General features: G+C 41.5%; 1 protein-coding gene across 3 annotated transcripts in view; it reads right to left on the reverse strand.

Moving 5' to 3' along the window:
* Window positions 1–7164: 7164 nt before the first annotated feature.
* The window catches only part of shroom4 (shroom family member 4), a 159403-nt gene continuing 148638 nt past the window's right edge, over window positions 7165–17929 (reverse strand). For 2 of the 3 annotated variants that reach the window (XM_084327494.1, XM_084327496.1), the window contains 4 exons: window positions 17598–17699; window positions 16933–17103; window positions 16304–16446; window positions 7165–9243 (listed from right to left, as the gene is read on the reverse strand). In XM_084327494.1, coding sequence (XP_084183620.1) covers window positions 9099–9243; window positions 16304–16446; window positions 16933–17103; window positions 17598–17699 — 561 coding nt within the window. In that variant the 3' untranslated portion in view covers window positions 7165–9098. The remainder of the gene's footprint in view (window positions 9244–16303; window positions 16447–16932; window positions 17104–17597; window positions 17700–17929) is intronic. The other variant, XM_084327495.1, reaches the window with a different exon arrangement.

A 17929-nucleotide genomic window follows, 5' to 3' on the forward strand; every position in this document is an offset into this window, starting at 1 on the left:
ACAGGTCAAGGATGGGAATTCTGGAATATTTTCCAAATTGATAAACGACAAGTATTTTATTTGAGTTCCATCATTGTCCATTGAAATACATATTCCGGATAAAGTTTCAAGTTTGTTTTTATTTGTCAAAGTGAAATGCTTGGTTCTGTATGAGCCCCTGAGAATGTGCTTCATACAATAAAAAAGTAAGTAAAAGAGGAATAACACTATACAATATACAAACTATAAGTACAATGAAGTAAAAATGCAGACAATGAGGTACAAAATGCAAACAATGGGGTACAAAAACTTCTTTTTTTAAGGCAAGGTGCAAATGCAAATGAGGCATGAATGTAGTGCAAGTTACACCTTTTGAACACAAGATGGTAAATACTACACTGGTTCACTGCTCAGAGCCTCCGGGAATAAGCTCGCTGGCCCCTGTTTACAACATGGAAATGCCATAGTGAACCTATTGCAATATGCATTAAAAACATTTATGAATTCATTCATTCATTTCCATCATTGTCCATTGAAACAAGCCACGCCCCCTTTCATAACCCATGAACCGTTTGTCATAGAGACTTATGGGAGGTGTCAATTAACTCACTACAGACTACTACTTTCATTGGTCTTCTAGGTTAAATTAACATAGAAGACCATGACCCCATGCTTAACCTCTTAAGCTCTAGCCATATTTTCAGAAAATTTGCCTAAAAATACATACCCAAGTAAATGGAAGATTGCTCCACTTCTACAAGGTCCATTTGCATGTTCTTGGTATCTAGGGACATCTATGGACCTCAGGCAATGTATTCCCAGTCTCAGAAATATTGTGTCTGTTACTATCTTTGAGTAAATTGTAATGAACCAAAGGAGAATATAAATTATTATAATACAATTTTCTTTCATCTTTGACAGTGAATAACACTATAACATTGACCAGACATGAAAAATGGCCACTGAGCCCATTCACCACCTTCTTGAGATCAAGTGTACTAAAGATCTAAGCAAATTAATAAAGGGCAGATGATTTACAGGGTTTTTTGTAGATACAGTACAGAATTTTGCCATCTGGACACATGCAATTTGAAATATGAATAATAGAATATAGAATATCAGGCTTATAAATTACCTTATTATGGCCAAGTCATACATCTATGGATCGGCCCAAATCTCCTCTTTCCAGTGGCAGAGTTAAATCTGGATTTAGTACCACCCTGTTACAGGGCAGCAAAAACCGTGAATTAAATCTACTGTAAGTGTTACGGACGCTGTCCATTTATGTATGGGGATTTAGGTATGTTATGTGTGTAGGCATGTATTGTGTGTTGGTTGTCTTGTCTTTTGTCTCCCTCCTGTGTCTACATGTATCTTTTTCTCAGATGTTCCCCTGGTTCCAGTCCCCAGCACCACCTGCAATCAGCACCCCAATCCAGTCCCCAGCACCTGATCCCAATCTGCAATCAACCTCCACACTCCTTCATATGTCCCAGTTTGTGTTCAGTGCTCTCTCTCTGTCTTTTGTGTAGGTCTTTGGTGTATAGCTCTCTGTGTTGCTGGTGTAGAGCTGTGGCTCTTTGGGGTATGGTTGGTAGAGCTGGTGAAGGCTCTGTTTCTTTGCGCTGTTAGTTGGTAGGAAAATATCTTGAGTGTATGTTGTCTTGTAGAGCTGTGGCTTGCGTTATGTTGGTGTGTAGAGCTGGTACCTAAAGCTCTGATTCTTTGTTATTGTTTTGTGGAGTCAGTCTTTCATTGCACATTTCTGTTTAACCCCAACCATTGTACATTTGTTTTCATCCTTGTCACCTAGCCCATGGTGTTAATTTTTCTATGTACTAACATTTTGTTTTTCCACAAATGGACAATTGAGGACTGGAAGATACCCTGGGGTCTACATTTTGCATCACATTGGTGACCTGCTGTTAGTACCCTAGCTTAGAGTGTGCACCACCCACTGTACTTGTCGGGGTGCTTCGTGCCCGTAAAGGGGGTGGGTTTCCTTTTCCTTTGATTTGGTGCAACTGGTAGTCCTTGATCTCTGTGTTGCCTTTTTATGTGAATAAATATTATTTTGCACGATTTTGTGTCTCTGCATCCGTCTGTTGCCTTGTGTTGCGTCCCTCCACTGGGGTGTGTAACAGTAAGTACAGTTACTTTTGTATAATGTCCATAGCTCCGCCATTTTCACCGTTGTGACATGTTTTTCCTAGACGTTCACAGAAAGGTAAAGAAACAATATACGTTGTATTTTATGGCAATAACGTTGAGGTTTGTTCGACCTGTGAGATATAAATACAAAAACCACGTGATAAATGGTTGGACATTACTTGACATTACTTAATTTTACTTATCTATTTATGACGTGAAATAAATCTTGTACCGGTAGCCTATCAGGCCAATTGGGCTTAAGAGGTTAAGTGTGTAATATTAGGCTGGTAAAGCTATGCCTCCTAAAGTGTTAATCGGAAATACAGGCTTTCTGTTTCCGGGCACCCCCAGTTCTGTTTAGTCTCCAGCGAAACAAAACAAGCAGACGCTCGTAAATCTCAAAAACAAGACAATGGAGTTATCAGCGGACATTTAACACACATTTTCAACACAACTGCTAGAGTCTTCACTGTATGCTTGTATGCTGTGACAAATAAACAAGTGTCTAAATGGACAGTCTCCTAAATCTCCCAGCCTTTTGTACATGTAGTATCGTGAGGCGGCAATGACGAGCTTTTTTCTGGGGGGAGTGCATTTTCATGAGCACCGTGTCGTGAATTGGTCCGTTCGGAGGCAGCTTTCAGGGGCAAGACATTCTACCCGATTCACACTTTCGGCCATAGTGCTTTACCAGGCTTTATCTCTCGAGATAAAGCTGGGAACGAGGTTAGTATAATATACATAATAGTGTGGGGAGATCTGATTTCATTGGTTATGTTTTCCCCGCCTCCTACACCTAAGCCCTGCCTAACGTGCAGGTCACTGTTAGCTGTCCTTGGTAGGCTAGCTAACACTGTTGGGCTTTTTTTCATCACCGCAAACAGTGGATGATCTCTGCATGTTGTGAGTGTTTGCATACCGAAAATGAATGGACATAAATGGTGTCTGCATTTGTTAAACATTGTAGCTTGTTTGCTCTGAGTGAAGAAATGTGTGGCTGCTGCCTGGTGGAGATTTGCACTCTACTGAGCGCACCCTTCTAGTTTATTCACTTATTTCTTCGTCGTTCGGGTCTGCTCCCTACCAGCATGTTCTCCTTCAACGGAATCTCTTTTCTTTTAGCATTCTCACTCGTTTTTACTTTCTTTTTGAAACATACTTCCTTTGTCATTTCTCCCATGCCCCTCATTCCCCTTCTCCATCTACACCCCCCCTCTCTATTTCCTGATGTGGGTCAGCCACAATACCTAAGAACAAAGCGGGGTTCGCAACTCACTTGTAGTTCCAAGGTGATTTTAATAAACAAAAAAGGCAGTAGATGCAACGTTTCGACCTTACCGGTCTTCCTCAAGCATGCCGGTAAGGTCGAAACGTTGCATACTGCCTTTTTTGTTTATTAAAATCACATTGGAACTACAAGTGAGTTGCGAGCCCCGCTTTGTTCTTATGTATTACTGTTTTTACAGTTTGGCTCAGCACCAACAAAGGGAGGATGTGCGTTATTTATTTTTTCTGAATGTTCAGCCACAATACCTTCCACTGACTGTCTGAAAATGCAGATGCCTCACTTTAATAACAGCTGCTTTCCCCATTATATCCCAGACAAGAAGCAACCATCTCACTCTCTCTCTGAACTGTGTAAGATACTCTATTGTCCTGAAAAGGAAATTAGTATTGGACACATACTGTGTCTGCTGTACAAAAAACACCACACCTGAAATAACATGAAAGTAACTAGACCGTTATTTGTATAGAACCTTTAAATCCAGTTGAGTGACAAAGTGCTTCACACATTCTTATTCAAATTACTCTCCACATGTGGCGGCTGAGTGGCACTGTGGGCAAGGCGCTCGCCACTAACGCAGGAGACGCTGGGTTCGAGCCCAGCTCTCGGCGTTGCTACCGGCTTGGCCGGCCGTCATACTAACACAATTAGCAGGGAAAGCCGGTGGGTGGGGATTGGACGTTGTGGACAGCGACTCCTACAGGTCGGTTGGGTTACGGCGGAAACAGGAAGTGATGGGGGCAGCGTGAGCCTCCCACGCGTTACTCCTCGCCACAGAGTTCGCGCTGTTGCAGTGAAAAGATGCGACAGGCTGCCTCCTCGTGTACTGGAGGGGACACGCGATGCAAGGCTTCTATCCTCACTACAGCTGACCAGTGGGAGTGGGACCAGTGGGAGGCATAGTCTAGCAACGTTCAAGACGGAAGGGAAGAATTGGAATATATACGAAATTGGGATGGGAGAAAAATAGAAAAATAAGGAGAAAAAGTGGATCAAAAAAAATTTTACTCTCCACATGCCCCTTTAAAATGGCTCTCTTCGACCACCGGAAACCGCTTAAGGCTCTTTAGACTACCTTAGAAATACCACAACAGTGGCTGTTTGTCGACATTACAAATTCTACCTTTAAATACGCTTGATTTCATTGTGATATCAAGTTTGAACCCGAAAATAATACTAGTGATGTGACGTTCGCAAACCATCAGATTCTTTTGAACGGCTCTTTGGTACAAACAAAGGGGAACAGAGTCATACTTGGCGGGAGCCGTTATTTTTATCGTTCGTTGTTCGTTTCACTGCCTGTCCTAAATCCATTCCCCTTTACGTGAACACATGTGGATCATGTTGTTATGAATCTAAATACCACATGCAATATTCTCATTGTCAAAAGTTATGAATCTAGTAAATTCGAAGGGGAATGGATTTTCTCATTCTGATAATGTCTTTGTATATCTTTAAAAACGTTTAAACATTACACCATATTTTATGTATTTATTATTACAAATTTGCCCTACCTCCTCTACCTAATTTTAGCATTTAGCATTTCGTTTTTTGCATCTTGTACATTTTTGTTTTGTATATTCTATTGTATATTTTGTATCGTGTTTGGTCTTTATTCTTTAACTTTTTTACTGTATGAAGCACAATCTCAGGAGGGTCATACAGAACCAAGCATTTATGTACATGTACCTTATGTGACAAATAAAACAACTTGAAACTTGAACCTTTTTGCAATCCACCCCATGGAGTTAAACATGACTGTAAAACATGACTGTAAAACTCGCTCCAGCCTCTCTTAACCCTTTCACTGCCACACTACCAAATAGTTAACCCTTTCACTGTGACAATACATAAGGTTAACCCTTTCACTGCTACACGACAAACCCTTTCACTACCACACTACAGAAGGTTAACCCTTTACTATCACACTACAGATGGTTCTGTAGTGTGATAGTAAAGGGTTAACCTTCTGTAGTGTGGTAGTGAAAGGGTTAACTAGGTCTCTTCAACCCCAACCTACACAATCATCAGCAGAATTACTTCCCAGCTCCGTAAGTGCCAAATTTTTTAACACTCCACTCATCATCGCCACCCTCTGTTTGGCCTCAGTCATATTTACTTAACCGTTACACCACATTCTAAACAGTTTCCCCCCCAAAAAACGAATGAATTATAACACCAGACACAAAAAGTAGAGCATAAAGGGTCCATTATCTGGAAAGGATATAAATCACGGCACACGACACAGAAGGTAGTTTAAAATACTATTATTATTTATGGTACTTTTTTGTCCTCACAGGAGTGTTTTTGCATTTACAAAAAAACAACGTTTCTTTTGTAATAAATCAAAAGTTGCATTAAAAAAAAACATCAACAGCAGAAATACATTCCGACTGGTCCCCCAAGCCAGCTTTTTTTCTCAGCCATTAAGGTTCCAGTTGGTTCTGAAAATGGCACTTATAATATATATATACACAATACAAAAGTCAACAATAGTATACATGGACATGTTGGAAAGTCTTTTGGCATTAAAAACACATCAGCTATCGCCAATAGTCAATGGGTACACAGCTATTGGTAATAAAGTTGCTCGGATGAAAGGTCAACACAGTAGGCTATATCATGAGACTCAGCAGTTTTTAAGGTCTGTCGAGGCATTAAGGCTATTCATAAAACGTCAACAATTAGCGATCAATAAGCGATAGATGGAGCAGCGTTATTTGTATTGCCAGGCTTGTTAGTCCAACGGTTCCACGATATGCTGGTCATAGCAATCAAAAAGGTGTTGATGTATATAAAGACCTTGTGAATACAATCTCTACTATTGTTGCGCAGGCATTTGGTCTCGCAATGAGATTTGTTTTCTCGAGGTTGCTACAGTAATTTGCTTTGTATAAAAGCATCAGCGAAATGACTAAATGTGGTTCCAAATTCAAAAAATTATCATAAAGGAAACAACTACCGGTACACATTTTTGAATCTTCCAAATCTCTGATATCCTATTGAAATGCAGGATCGTTATGCATTGTTATCTAAAGTATTTTAGATACGGAGAAAGGCAATTGTCCAATTAAAGCTCAGGAGTCTTTGGCAAAAGGAACATCATAACAAATCACCACGAGGAGTTAAAAGATAAAGACCAAATAACATTACATTTACAGTTTTATGAAGGGTTGTAGAATAATTAACCGGAACAAAAGGTTCTATGGTTCAGTACTATGCCCCAAAGCCTTTAATCTATAACCTGCAGAAACCTTGTATATTTTTAGGAATCGAGAACACCGGTTTGATATCGATACCTATGCGTTTTAGACATTTTACTAAAAGCATTAGAAACGTATTAGCTGGTTTTGATGCAGAAATATGAAAAACAATACAGACTGTCAATTACAGTCAAAGAAATGGCAACAAGTGTAGATACAAGGTCTCTGTAGGACGCTAACAATTTTGTACTAATGTGTGCATCTTCAGTCAGGAGGGCTACAAGCATTATTACTTACTTACTTTGATCAGTTATGACAAAACTTTATCAACAAGGTCCTGGCCTCAGACGGTGGACCTGGCCAAAATCGCCATTTAAAAATGGTTGCAAATATTACAAGTCTTGAGGAACGCTGGATTTGCCTTCCAGATACTATGACCTCAAAATTTAAAACCACGTTTGTAATGTAAAGTAGATCAAGCACCTGTCATGCCCCCCCCCCCCCCCCACTCCCCCACCCCAAACATTTGCAATGTTTAACAATTAATTCAATAGTTATCTACTGCCTGGGCTCTCGATACGTTCTTTACAATGGATTCCAGTTACATCAAATCAATATCACTATATACAAAACGTGTACATTATAAACATGAGTGTCTTCTATACATACAACCTTATAGTGACAGTATAGTGAGAGTCAATGGAGTCTCAAACCCCATAGCATAACAACATATAGACAATACAGTTATAGACAATAAGAGTACTTGATATGTTGGTATAATGGAAGAGTTTAAATATAGTAGATGTGTTGTTGCTGAAGGAAAATATCTGCTTTCATCTAAAAAGAAAAAAGGTGCATTATGCAGTTTCAGGATAGAAATGAAATTAAAGGGGTGCTTCACCAAAAAACAATACTGCTTTATTTTGCACGCAATCTCACATTCTCCCAAAAACTCAGTTTTGCACATTTAGTTTGTTATTGAGAGTAAATTAGTTTGAATATTGCCACCAGTGAGGTAATCAGGGACGTTGAATATTTGTGTTGTGTTAATTACAGCTCAATGAAAGATGTTTTTCATTTCACAGGGCTGTAATCAACGCAACACAAGGATTCAATGTCCCCGATGACATCACACGTCCAAAAACTCATGAACTAAATTAATGTGTGCAAAACGGTTTAGAGTTTTTGAACGTGTGTGAGATTATGCGTCAAATAAAGTAGCATTGTTTGTTGGTGAAGTGGCCCTTTAATGAGAGGAAACCTGGATCCCTGGAACACGGAGCTAGAAAAGATCAGTTTTGCTGTGGTGTCCTGCCCTCCTACAACATTTACAATACAAGCATCTTCTAAAAGGTTAATGTTGGTCAATACGGTTTTTAACTCTACTTTATTTCTTGGGGATTTCTCTTGCGATAAGAAACAGGTTCTAAGCATCCGTTACCAATTGTTCTAGAGGTCATTTCTTTCTTCCCAAAAATACATATTGGAGATTTAAGCAACTCAAATTTACACCGTATTTCACCCTTGTTATAAAAGGAAAACGCCAATATTATGGGAAATGCGCTTAGTGTCTTCTCCAGAGTCAAACAAGAAGATAGATATGGATACGGACCACTAGCCTAGCTTAAAACTCGGACCACTAGCCTAGCTTAAAACTCCGGGAGGAGTGTTTTTGCCCAACAGCTAGGCTAAGGCTAGTGGTGCATATCCGCTTCCATTCATTTGTGCTAAGCTAGGCTAGCTTGTAGCCGGATAGCTTTCTACTGAACGCAGAGAGGAAACTGGTATCTATCTTCTTGTCTGACTCTGGAGAAGATGGTGAGCGTATAATGTTGGCGTGTTCCAATAGCACTCTCTCACCATCGATGATTATTGCGGAGGATGATTTTCATTGTTACTCAATGGCATTCACTCTGTCCACTCTCAGCCTGTCCGCATGAATGGAAATACAGTATTTTAGTGTGAAGCGCCAAAGGATTCCCTGACATTCTCTCAACCAGGAGACTTAAATAAAGAACTAAACGAGCGGTGTCGCTGGGGACACGCACACGTCCAAACAGCAAAGTCTTTGGCAGTGTAGTGTGATAGCGTGAGGTTACAATGTCAGGATTAGGTTTGGACAGTATAGTGTGTCACAGTACGTTTGCGAGATAGTGTCCGAAGCAGGGAGTATCATGAGGGGTTATATCCGTTTAGTTAAACTAACAGCCTTTTCAAACGAGATGAAGGAGCTGATAGCAAGAGTCCTCAATTTCACACTTCCATACAGTCTTATCTTTCGGTATTAGTGTCCAAAAAACACGTTTTCCGGACACATATCCCCTCCTTTTCACCTACTACGCCATAAGCGGGGTTCTCGATAACGCCGGTAGTCCATTATCCCCCCTGTTCCCGACAGTAAACGCACTCTCTCTCGCTCCTCTCAAACCGTCTCTGTCCGTCTCTACATCCGCGGCTCCGTCCGCACTCCGCAGTGGGGACTAGTAGTGTCCGTAGCCCAGGCCCATCCCCAGGCCCAGGCCCAGGCTCTCCCTCAGGCCCCGGAGCTGCTCCTCGCCCAGGCGGATCTTGTCTTCCAGTTGTCTCTGCTCCACCAGGAGAGCCGCCTTCATCTTCACAAAGTGGCTGGAGGAAACGGCGACAGAAAACAAGGAGGGTTTGAAACAGCTTAGCTTAGATTAGCACAATGAATGGAAGCGGACAGTGCCGGTTAGCCTTCCGGTGTTAGTTGGACAATGCCTAGGCTAATGTGCAGCCAGATAGCGGTCTACTGAACGCACAGTGAGGAAACTGGTATCTATCCTCTTGTCTCTCTCTGCAGAAGACGATAAGCTAATTTCCCCAAATGTTGGCATGTTCCTTTAAAAGGAGCTGTACGTGGTATTATTTTGTTAAAAGAAATGTTAAGTAGCTCTACATTCCAACAGCCATCACTGTTGAGTGTTTGGTCAGTAACATGAGTCTCCCAGTCCCTGCCTTCTGCAGTAAGCAGAAAATAAAAGTTCTGGGCCCTCATTTATCAATGGTGCGTACGCACAGATATGTGCGTAACCCGTGCGTACGATCATTTCTAAGCAACGTGTGGGACTTATCAATTTGAATGTGTGCTTGACTTTGTGCGTATATCTACACACAGCTCAGAGCATGCGTACCTGGTGCCCAGCGGTAGAATATGAAGACTACAATGCGGAAATAAGCTTCCGTGCATTAGTTTCAACACTGGCGTGTTCTGTATGACCCGTAATTCATTATAATTAATTGTAAAATAGCGACAGTAGTGTAATTATAACAGGCTCACGTGCAAACAAGAGGTTGGCCTGCTTGTTTGGCACGGGTGGGCAGACGCAGAACACCCACCTCCAAACGCTATTAAATATTGTTTAAAATAAAAAGCGAAATACTATTATTTTGTGTGTCATGTTTCCAAATAAGATTGGTCACAACGAAATGCTTTCTACTTCAATTTGTTGGTTAGAATAGATGAGCTCCGTTGAAACTTCACTGAGACTAACACAGTTTATTTGTGAGCTCCCGCACAGACGTGATAATAATAATAATAATAATAATAATAATAATAATAATAATAATAATAATAATAATAATAATAATAATAATAATAATTATTAATAATAATAATAATAATAATAATAATAATAATAATAATAATAATAATAATAATAATAATAATAATAATAATAATAATAGCTTCATTTTATATAGTGCCTTTCAAGAGACCCAAGGTCGCTTTACATAGGGGGGGGGGAATAACAAAGTAACAAACATAGTGGACAGACACAACATATAAATATGATGATGGAATTCAAGTTTGCGTTTGTATTGATCACATAGGCAGGCTATACCGTAGGCTACATGGCAGTGAGATTCATTGTTCTTGTATGCTGTCGTATTATTGTTATAGTATATGCTATTGTCAAGAAGGAAGTACATTATTTTCAATCGTGGCTTTAATTCGTATAGCCGAGAAGCAGTCTAGTCCTATCAGCTTCATTAATCCCGACCCATCTCAGCCACAGCATAACTGAGACCGGCTATGGAAACAAATCATAAATAGACTACTGTAAATAAAATAGCCTATAACATTATAGCAGGGGTTCCCTTTCTTTTCCGAGCCCCACGATTCCTTGGAGGCATATAGGAATATGATATGATATATAGGCTATACATGAGTCCGTCAGCGAGGAGATTTAGCCATTTGAGAATAGGCTATTATGGCCAAACGAGGGCCTATAGCCTATAAATATTATTAAATGTTTTCATAAGTGTAAAGATACAAGGACAACAGTTATATTAACAATCAGGGAACAAAATTAACTTTTTGACTTACCAGCCATTTGGCTGGTAGATTTTAAAAACTACCAGCCAGGCAGATTTTTTTACCAGCCAAAAATTAAAAATAGCTTTTTCGTATATCGCCATGTGTTATTATTACTATATAATACTCTCATATGCTATTTTCAATTAATATCATAAACAACATAAGGAATATTAGCATAATTTTGAGTGGACTGAAGGAATGAGTCAGCGTTAATAGTTTTAAATGCAAATAATTTATTGAAACATAGAAGTGGGGTCGGGGACACACACACTGTTTCAACTCACCACGCCCGCATCATATTGTAGTCTAGTCTGTCTTCAAACTTCCACTCCTCTCGAAACCTTTTTATATTTGAATATCAACATTATCTGTGCATCCTCAGTAATCCTCAGTTTACTACAATATACTCCTCTCCTGAGTCCTGACTAGTGACTTCATCGTCTTTCCAAACGCACGCACACACACAGAGAAAGGGAGAGTGCCCCCCCCCCCATTTCCCTTTCCCCAGTCCACACTGTCTGCTGTTCTCTATGGCTCTGCCGCTGATCAGGATTAGCTTGTTAGCTTACGCTAACATAACGTTCATTTCGGGCGATATGGGTATAAAGGAATGGCGACGATGCAATGCATGTTAGATGCATTTAACCCGTTGTGAGAAGAAGAAAAAACCACAGACTTATTTCGGCTCGCAAAATAGGCGCACTGCTGTGTAGCTCTGCTCTCAGGGAACAAACTTAACTTTTTGACTTACCAGCCATTTGGCTGGTAGATTTTAAAAACGACCAGCCAGGCAGATTTTTTACCAGCCATTGGCGGTTGGCTGGTACTTATTTTGTTCCCTGTTAACAATCAAGTTCGTTTACTGTATGCAGGCTTCGCGGGGCTCCGTGTGACATGTCTGTGCCATGCTGCGTTATGTGCAAATTACTGTTGCATAATGTAGGCTATGCATATATAATTTATATAGGCTAGACCCAATACCAACATCAAAATAGATTGTATGCCTCTACAAATCATATTACACCATGCAGGTAGAAAATGTACGGAAAATCCGTCGCCATTTGGAATCAAATTGACGGAGAACTTTAATCCCTGGGTAATCGAACTTTAAAAGAACAAAACGAAAAAGGGCATTCATATTCCAGCATGGTTATTATTAATGACACCAACGCCAAACAGTGGTTAATGGTCTTTATTAGTGTTTGCGCTGCCCAGGCAGCAATGGTCTTTAAGTTAGATATCATATCCGACATCACCGTACCGTGTACATGTCTGTCAGCCTGCTGCGTATTTCTCCCACGCGTTCGCTCGGTGATGATGGTACATTTATGCATATGTATTGGGATTGCCCACCTGTTAAGATAGTTTTTCAGTTTGCAGCCCCTATACAGCTAAAGAGACTAGTTTTGTCCGGTCTCACAGCTGCTAAAAAGCTGATAGCATCAAGATGGATTCAACCGGATAAAATGTGCCGGAAGGTATGGGTTCTTACTTATCTCGATGTGATTTATCTAGAGATATCTACAGCACGAATTTTAGGTGTCAGTGAAACCAGCATTGCAATCTGGTTAGAAGTGGTGGAGAGAATAAAGGCTAGCATATGAATTGTAATTCCTGGTTAAAAACAAATGAAAATGGATGGATCATCCAAGGGGGGGTCCTGGGGGGGGGAAGAAGAGCGAGTAAGAGCATATGTATGTATTGGATTGGATTGCAAGTATTAGGTATATATCTCGTAAACTACATTTATATTGAATCAAATGGAATGTATAATCCTGTGACTTATTGTGGATATTTACTGTTAATGCTTGTGTATCTAATTTTATGTCATGTTTAAAAAAAGAAGAAAAAAAAAGAAGAAAAAAAGAACGAAACGAAAAAGGGCATTCATATTCCAGCATGGTTATTATTAATGACACCAACGCCAAACAGTGGTTAATGGTATTTATTAGTGTTTGCGCTGCCCAGGCAGCAATGGTCTTTAAGTTAATAGATATCATATCCGACATCACCGTACAGTGTACACGTCTGTCAGCCTGCCACGTATTTCTCCCACGCGTTCGCTCGGTTTAGTCCACTTTTCTACAATTCATGGGGGTGTTTCAATACCGCATATGGTTAATTACGGGCGGTTCTATATGCAAATACTTAAAATCGTGCACGAGCGCGGAGCGTAGAACAAATGGTATTTATCAACACAGAGTGTGCTTAGGACCCGTGTACGCACGTGTGATAAATCCCGATTTTGGGCCCTCATTTATCAACAATTCTTAGAAAGTGTTCCATTTTCGTTCAAAATTTAGAATGTGTGTACGTACAGAAAAATCGGGATTTATCACACGTGCGTGATAGTAAATGCCAGTAAATGCCGTTTATCACGGAATCTATATATTTTCCTTGAAAACGAGGGCTTTTCAAAATGCTATAAAACGGAAATGAACTGATTAAAAAACAATCCGTTTCGACAATGTTGACTGCAAACAAGTCATTGATAAACGACAGGCAGATTAGACACATAGCCATAATTTAAGACAGAGATTATGCGTTCACAACGCTATTATTGAAGTGGGTGGTGGCATTTAACCATGCTTACCATGTTAATGGCCGGCACTGAAAGTGTTAATAACCATGCTGGAATGACTGCTTTTTCTTCGTTTCGTTCGATTAATACCCAGGGATTAAAGTTCTCCGTAAATGTTCTACCTGCATATGATTTGTAGAGGCATACAATCTATTTTGATGTCGGTATTAGGTAGCCTATATAAACAATAATACGAGAGCATATACAAGAACCTTTCTATTCACATAACTGCATTTGTGATGGAGCTTTGACAGCTACATGGGTGGTACAGTAACAGTCTATTGCTCGATCCATCTCCAATATCACGATGGACCGTGCCGGTGGCCAAGGCCCGAGGGTGGAGAGGACTTGAATGCAGTACAATTGTGGTACAAATGAAGGTGTCTCGGGTATAGCGGACTCTAGTTCATATTTTTTATTTTCTCTCTGCAATTAGACTGCCCCTCATTCATTCATTCATTCCTATCTGCTATCTCTGAAAACAGTTCCCCGCGAGCGCAGTCAGTGCACCCCATTTATTCCAATAACCCTATATATAAAACCATGCTGCATTCATTCGGAAAGAAAGACTTATTCCAAATGCTATATTTATAGGGTTTGACAATAATTACACTACTGTCGCTATTTTACAATGAACTATAATGAATTACGGGTCATACACAGAACACGCCAGTGTTGAAACTAATGCACGGAAGCTTATTTCCGCATTGCAATAATAATATTATACCACCGGACGCCAGGTACGCACGGTCGGAGCTGTGCGTAAATATATGCACAAAGTCAAGCACACGTTCAAATTGATAAGTCCCACACTTTGCTTAGAAATGATCGTACGCACGGGTTACGCACATATCTGTGCGTACGCACCATTGATAAATGAGGGCCTTGGTATCCTGTTCCCACTTTATCCAATCAGAAGAGAGAAGAATAGATTTTTTTTACCCTTTTCAAGAAATCCTGCCAAGCCAAATGTGCTAACTGCACTGGCAGATTATTTTACTTGACACATTTGCCCAAAAACTAGTTTTTATTTGTTATTTTTGTCAGACCATTTTTGAAGTATGGAGTTCTCTCTCCTGATTGGATGAAGTGGGAACGGGATACCAGAACATTTATTTTCTGTTTACTGCAGAGCAGGAGGGACTGGGAGACCCATGTTACTTACCAGAAAATGAAATCTATATCAGTGTTGGCTGTTGGAATATAGAGCTACTATTTTAACATGTAGACCACTTATTTGAATAAAGAAATACCACTTACAGCACCTTTAACACAAGATGCTTCCTTTGGCGAGTCATTTCACAAATCTAGGTTGTTGTTGTTGTTGTTGTTGTTGTTGTTGTTGTTGTTGTTGGGAGATGCGTCTACTTCAGTGTAGTTTGTGTTTTTGGATGGAAAATCTGGTGTTTATTTCACATTTTCTCTAGTAGTGGGAACTGTGTTTGACTGTAAACTGAAGTTCAACCTAAATACAGAGTCTATTGTTAAAAAAGGTCAGCAGAGGATCTACCTGCTGAGAAAGCTGAACTCTTTTAATGTTAGTGCGAAGATCCTGAGCACTTTTTATAGTTATTTTATTGAAAGCCTCCTAACTTTTTCTTTTATCTGCTGGTTCAGTGGCCTGTCCATTAAAGATAGGAACAGCCTACAGTACATAGTGAAGGTGTGCTCCAAAACAGAGAGACCTATGTTCTCTCTGGACGGACCAGGTGGTCAAGAAGGGGACGAGCATCATTAATCAACTCCTCCATGCTCTGTCTCAGCGGTTTTCACTGTTGTCTTCTGGCCGCCGTTATGACGTCCCACCAAGTAGGACCAACCGCTACGCCAAATCTTTTGTCCCCTCGGCTATCAGACTTTTAAACTCAGACTGTAGTCATTTTAAGTAGCCTTTTGCACTTGGTTGTCTGTTTTTACTTTTACTTTTACTGCTGGATTGTGTATCACATGGAGTGTTTCTCTTTTTATTTGCCGTGCTGTCGTTGAGATGTTTTGTTGTTTGTTTGTCTTTGTTGCTTGTTGGTGAAGCTGCAAATATGAATTGCCCCACGCGGGATCAATAAAGTTGTCTGAATCTGAATCTGAATCTGAACCCACCTCTGCTGTAACATAAATAGCCTGCTATTTACCTGGTTCTTATGCAAGAAGAAACAGGTAAATATCCTGCTTTTAGACTACTACTCTCTCCAGTCAAACTTTAATCCCACTGCATTATACAGCACTGTCATAAACCCTAGTTATTTTCCAGTAGACTCTGCTCACTGCTCAGGAGACAGACAAAGGGCCAAACAAACGATTGAAGAGAAGACTGGGACAACCTCAAACTTCAACAGACATCTGTGGAATGGACTCAACCTTGATGATTTGGACTCGGACTAGGTTAATGGGGACTCGACTCGGGCTCTTCTTTGGTGACTCGACTTGGACTCGAACACTGGGGACTCGACTTGGACTCGGGATTTAGTGACTCGACTACAACACTGCACACGGCTACCTCTCTTATTCACCTGTAGTCTCTGTGATGCTCTGGGAGAGGCAGCGAGCCAGGACCTACAGCACTGCACACAGCTACAGTATGGACCTCTCTTATTCACCTGTAGTCTCTGTGATGCTCTGGGAGAGGCAGCGAGCCAGGACCTACAGCACTGCACACAGCTACAGTATGGACCTCTCTTATTCACCTGTAGTCTCTGTGATGCTCTGGGAGAGGCAGCGAGCCAGGACCTACAGCACTGCACACAGCTACAGTATGGACCTCTCTTATTCACCTGTAGTCTCTGTGATGCTCGGGGGAGAGGCAGCGAGCCAGGACCCGACCCACTGCTTGCTCCCGCCGGTCGACGTGGTCCTTCAGGTCCTGCGCTTCGGACAGCTGCCGCATGAGCTGCCGCTTCTTCTCCAGCAGAGGGAGCTAGAGGACAGAGAGAAAGATCAGGGAAGAGAGGGAAAAGGAAAAAATGGATTTCAAATTATGTTTAAACAGTGTTTTATTTCTGTGTGTCTTCTGTTCATTCTTTCTTTTAACTTTCTGTCACCTGCCAGACATGATCAACTTGCCTCCTCTGTTCCTCCCAGCGCTTCCTCCCTTTATCCCTCCATTCCATATCCTCTCCTCCCTCCCTCTATCCCTCCCTCCAATATCCTCTCCTCCCTCCACCCCGCCTTCCATATCCTCTCATCCCTCCACCTCCCTTCCATATCCTTTCCTCCCTCTATCCCTCCCTCCAATATCCTCTCCTCCCTCCACCCCTCCCTTCCATATCCTCTGATCCATCCACCTCCCTTCCATATCCTCTCCTGCCTCTACCTCCCGTCCATATCCTCTCCTCCCTCCACCTCCCTTCCATATCCGCTCCTCCCTCCATCACCCCCTCACCCTCCCTCCCTCTCCCCTCACCCTCTCGTGGTGCGCCGTGTCTGGGTCCAGTGTGTCCAGGGAGCTCTCCGCCCTCAACAGTCTCCCGGACAGAGAGAGCAGCAGACTGACCACCTTGTCCAGGTCCCCGATGAACATGCGGAACTTGTCCACCTCGTTGGGCTTGCACACGGCCAGCACCATGCTCTCCACCTGGGCACGCAGAGGAAGAGACGTTATGGCAATGCAACAGTGATGAGAGAGAGAGAGAGGGCGGGAGAGAGAGAGAGGGGGGGGGGAGGGATAGAGAGAGAGAGAGAGAGAGAGAGGAAATTAGTTAAAGACAGTCGGACAGAACTGACCGACTCCCCTCTTCAAACACTAAACACCCGTCACTGAGGAATGCAGGGGAGTGGGAGAATGCAGGAAATAGGGGAAGGAAAAGAGAGAGAGAGAGGTGGGTAGAAAGAGAGAGAGAGATAGTGAGATACTGGGAGAGAGAGAATAAAGACCAAAGTATACATGTTTACGAACAAATGCAGGTGCAAGAGTATTTATCTGTTCAAACATCTGGCTTGTTGCAGTTGGTTCCTGTCGCTCTTGTGGCGTGAGGAAGATTTACTTCGGACTATTTTCCTGGCCTCCTTTGTGTTCCTCGTGTAATTAAATGCACAATAGTGCAAAACAGTGCAACAAAGGATCCCCACCTCCTCCCCCAGCTGTGTGTTGGCTCTGATGTCGTCCTGCAGGCCCCGCTGAGCCTCTCGGAGCACGCCCAGCTTCTTACGCAGGCTCTCCATCAGCTGTTTCTGCAGAGGAGAGGAAAAAACACTTAACACTCTTCTGAAAGGAAATAAGGTAACGGACCATATCAAGAGTTTTTTACATGTTATTATGAGTGCTGTAGCGAACACCAAGTGTCCGTGTGTCATTCTTGCTTTGTCGAGAATAAATGTTCCATTATTGAGACATTTGGTAGCCATAAACTCAAAACATATATATAAAATATTAGGGATGTCCGATATTATCGGCCTACCGA

The sequence above is a fragment of the Notolepis coatsorum genome (assembly GCF_963971535.1).
Source record: "Notolepis coatsorum genome assembly, chromosome: 13".
NCBI lineage: Eukaryota > Metazoa > Chordata > Actinopteri > Aulopiformes > Paralepididae > Notolepis > Notolepis coatsorum.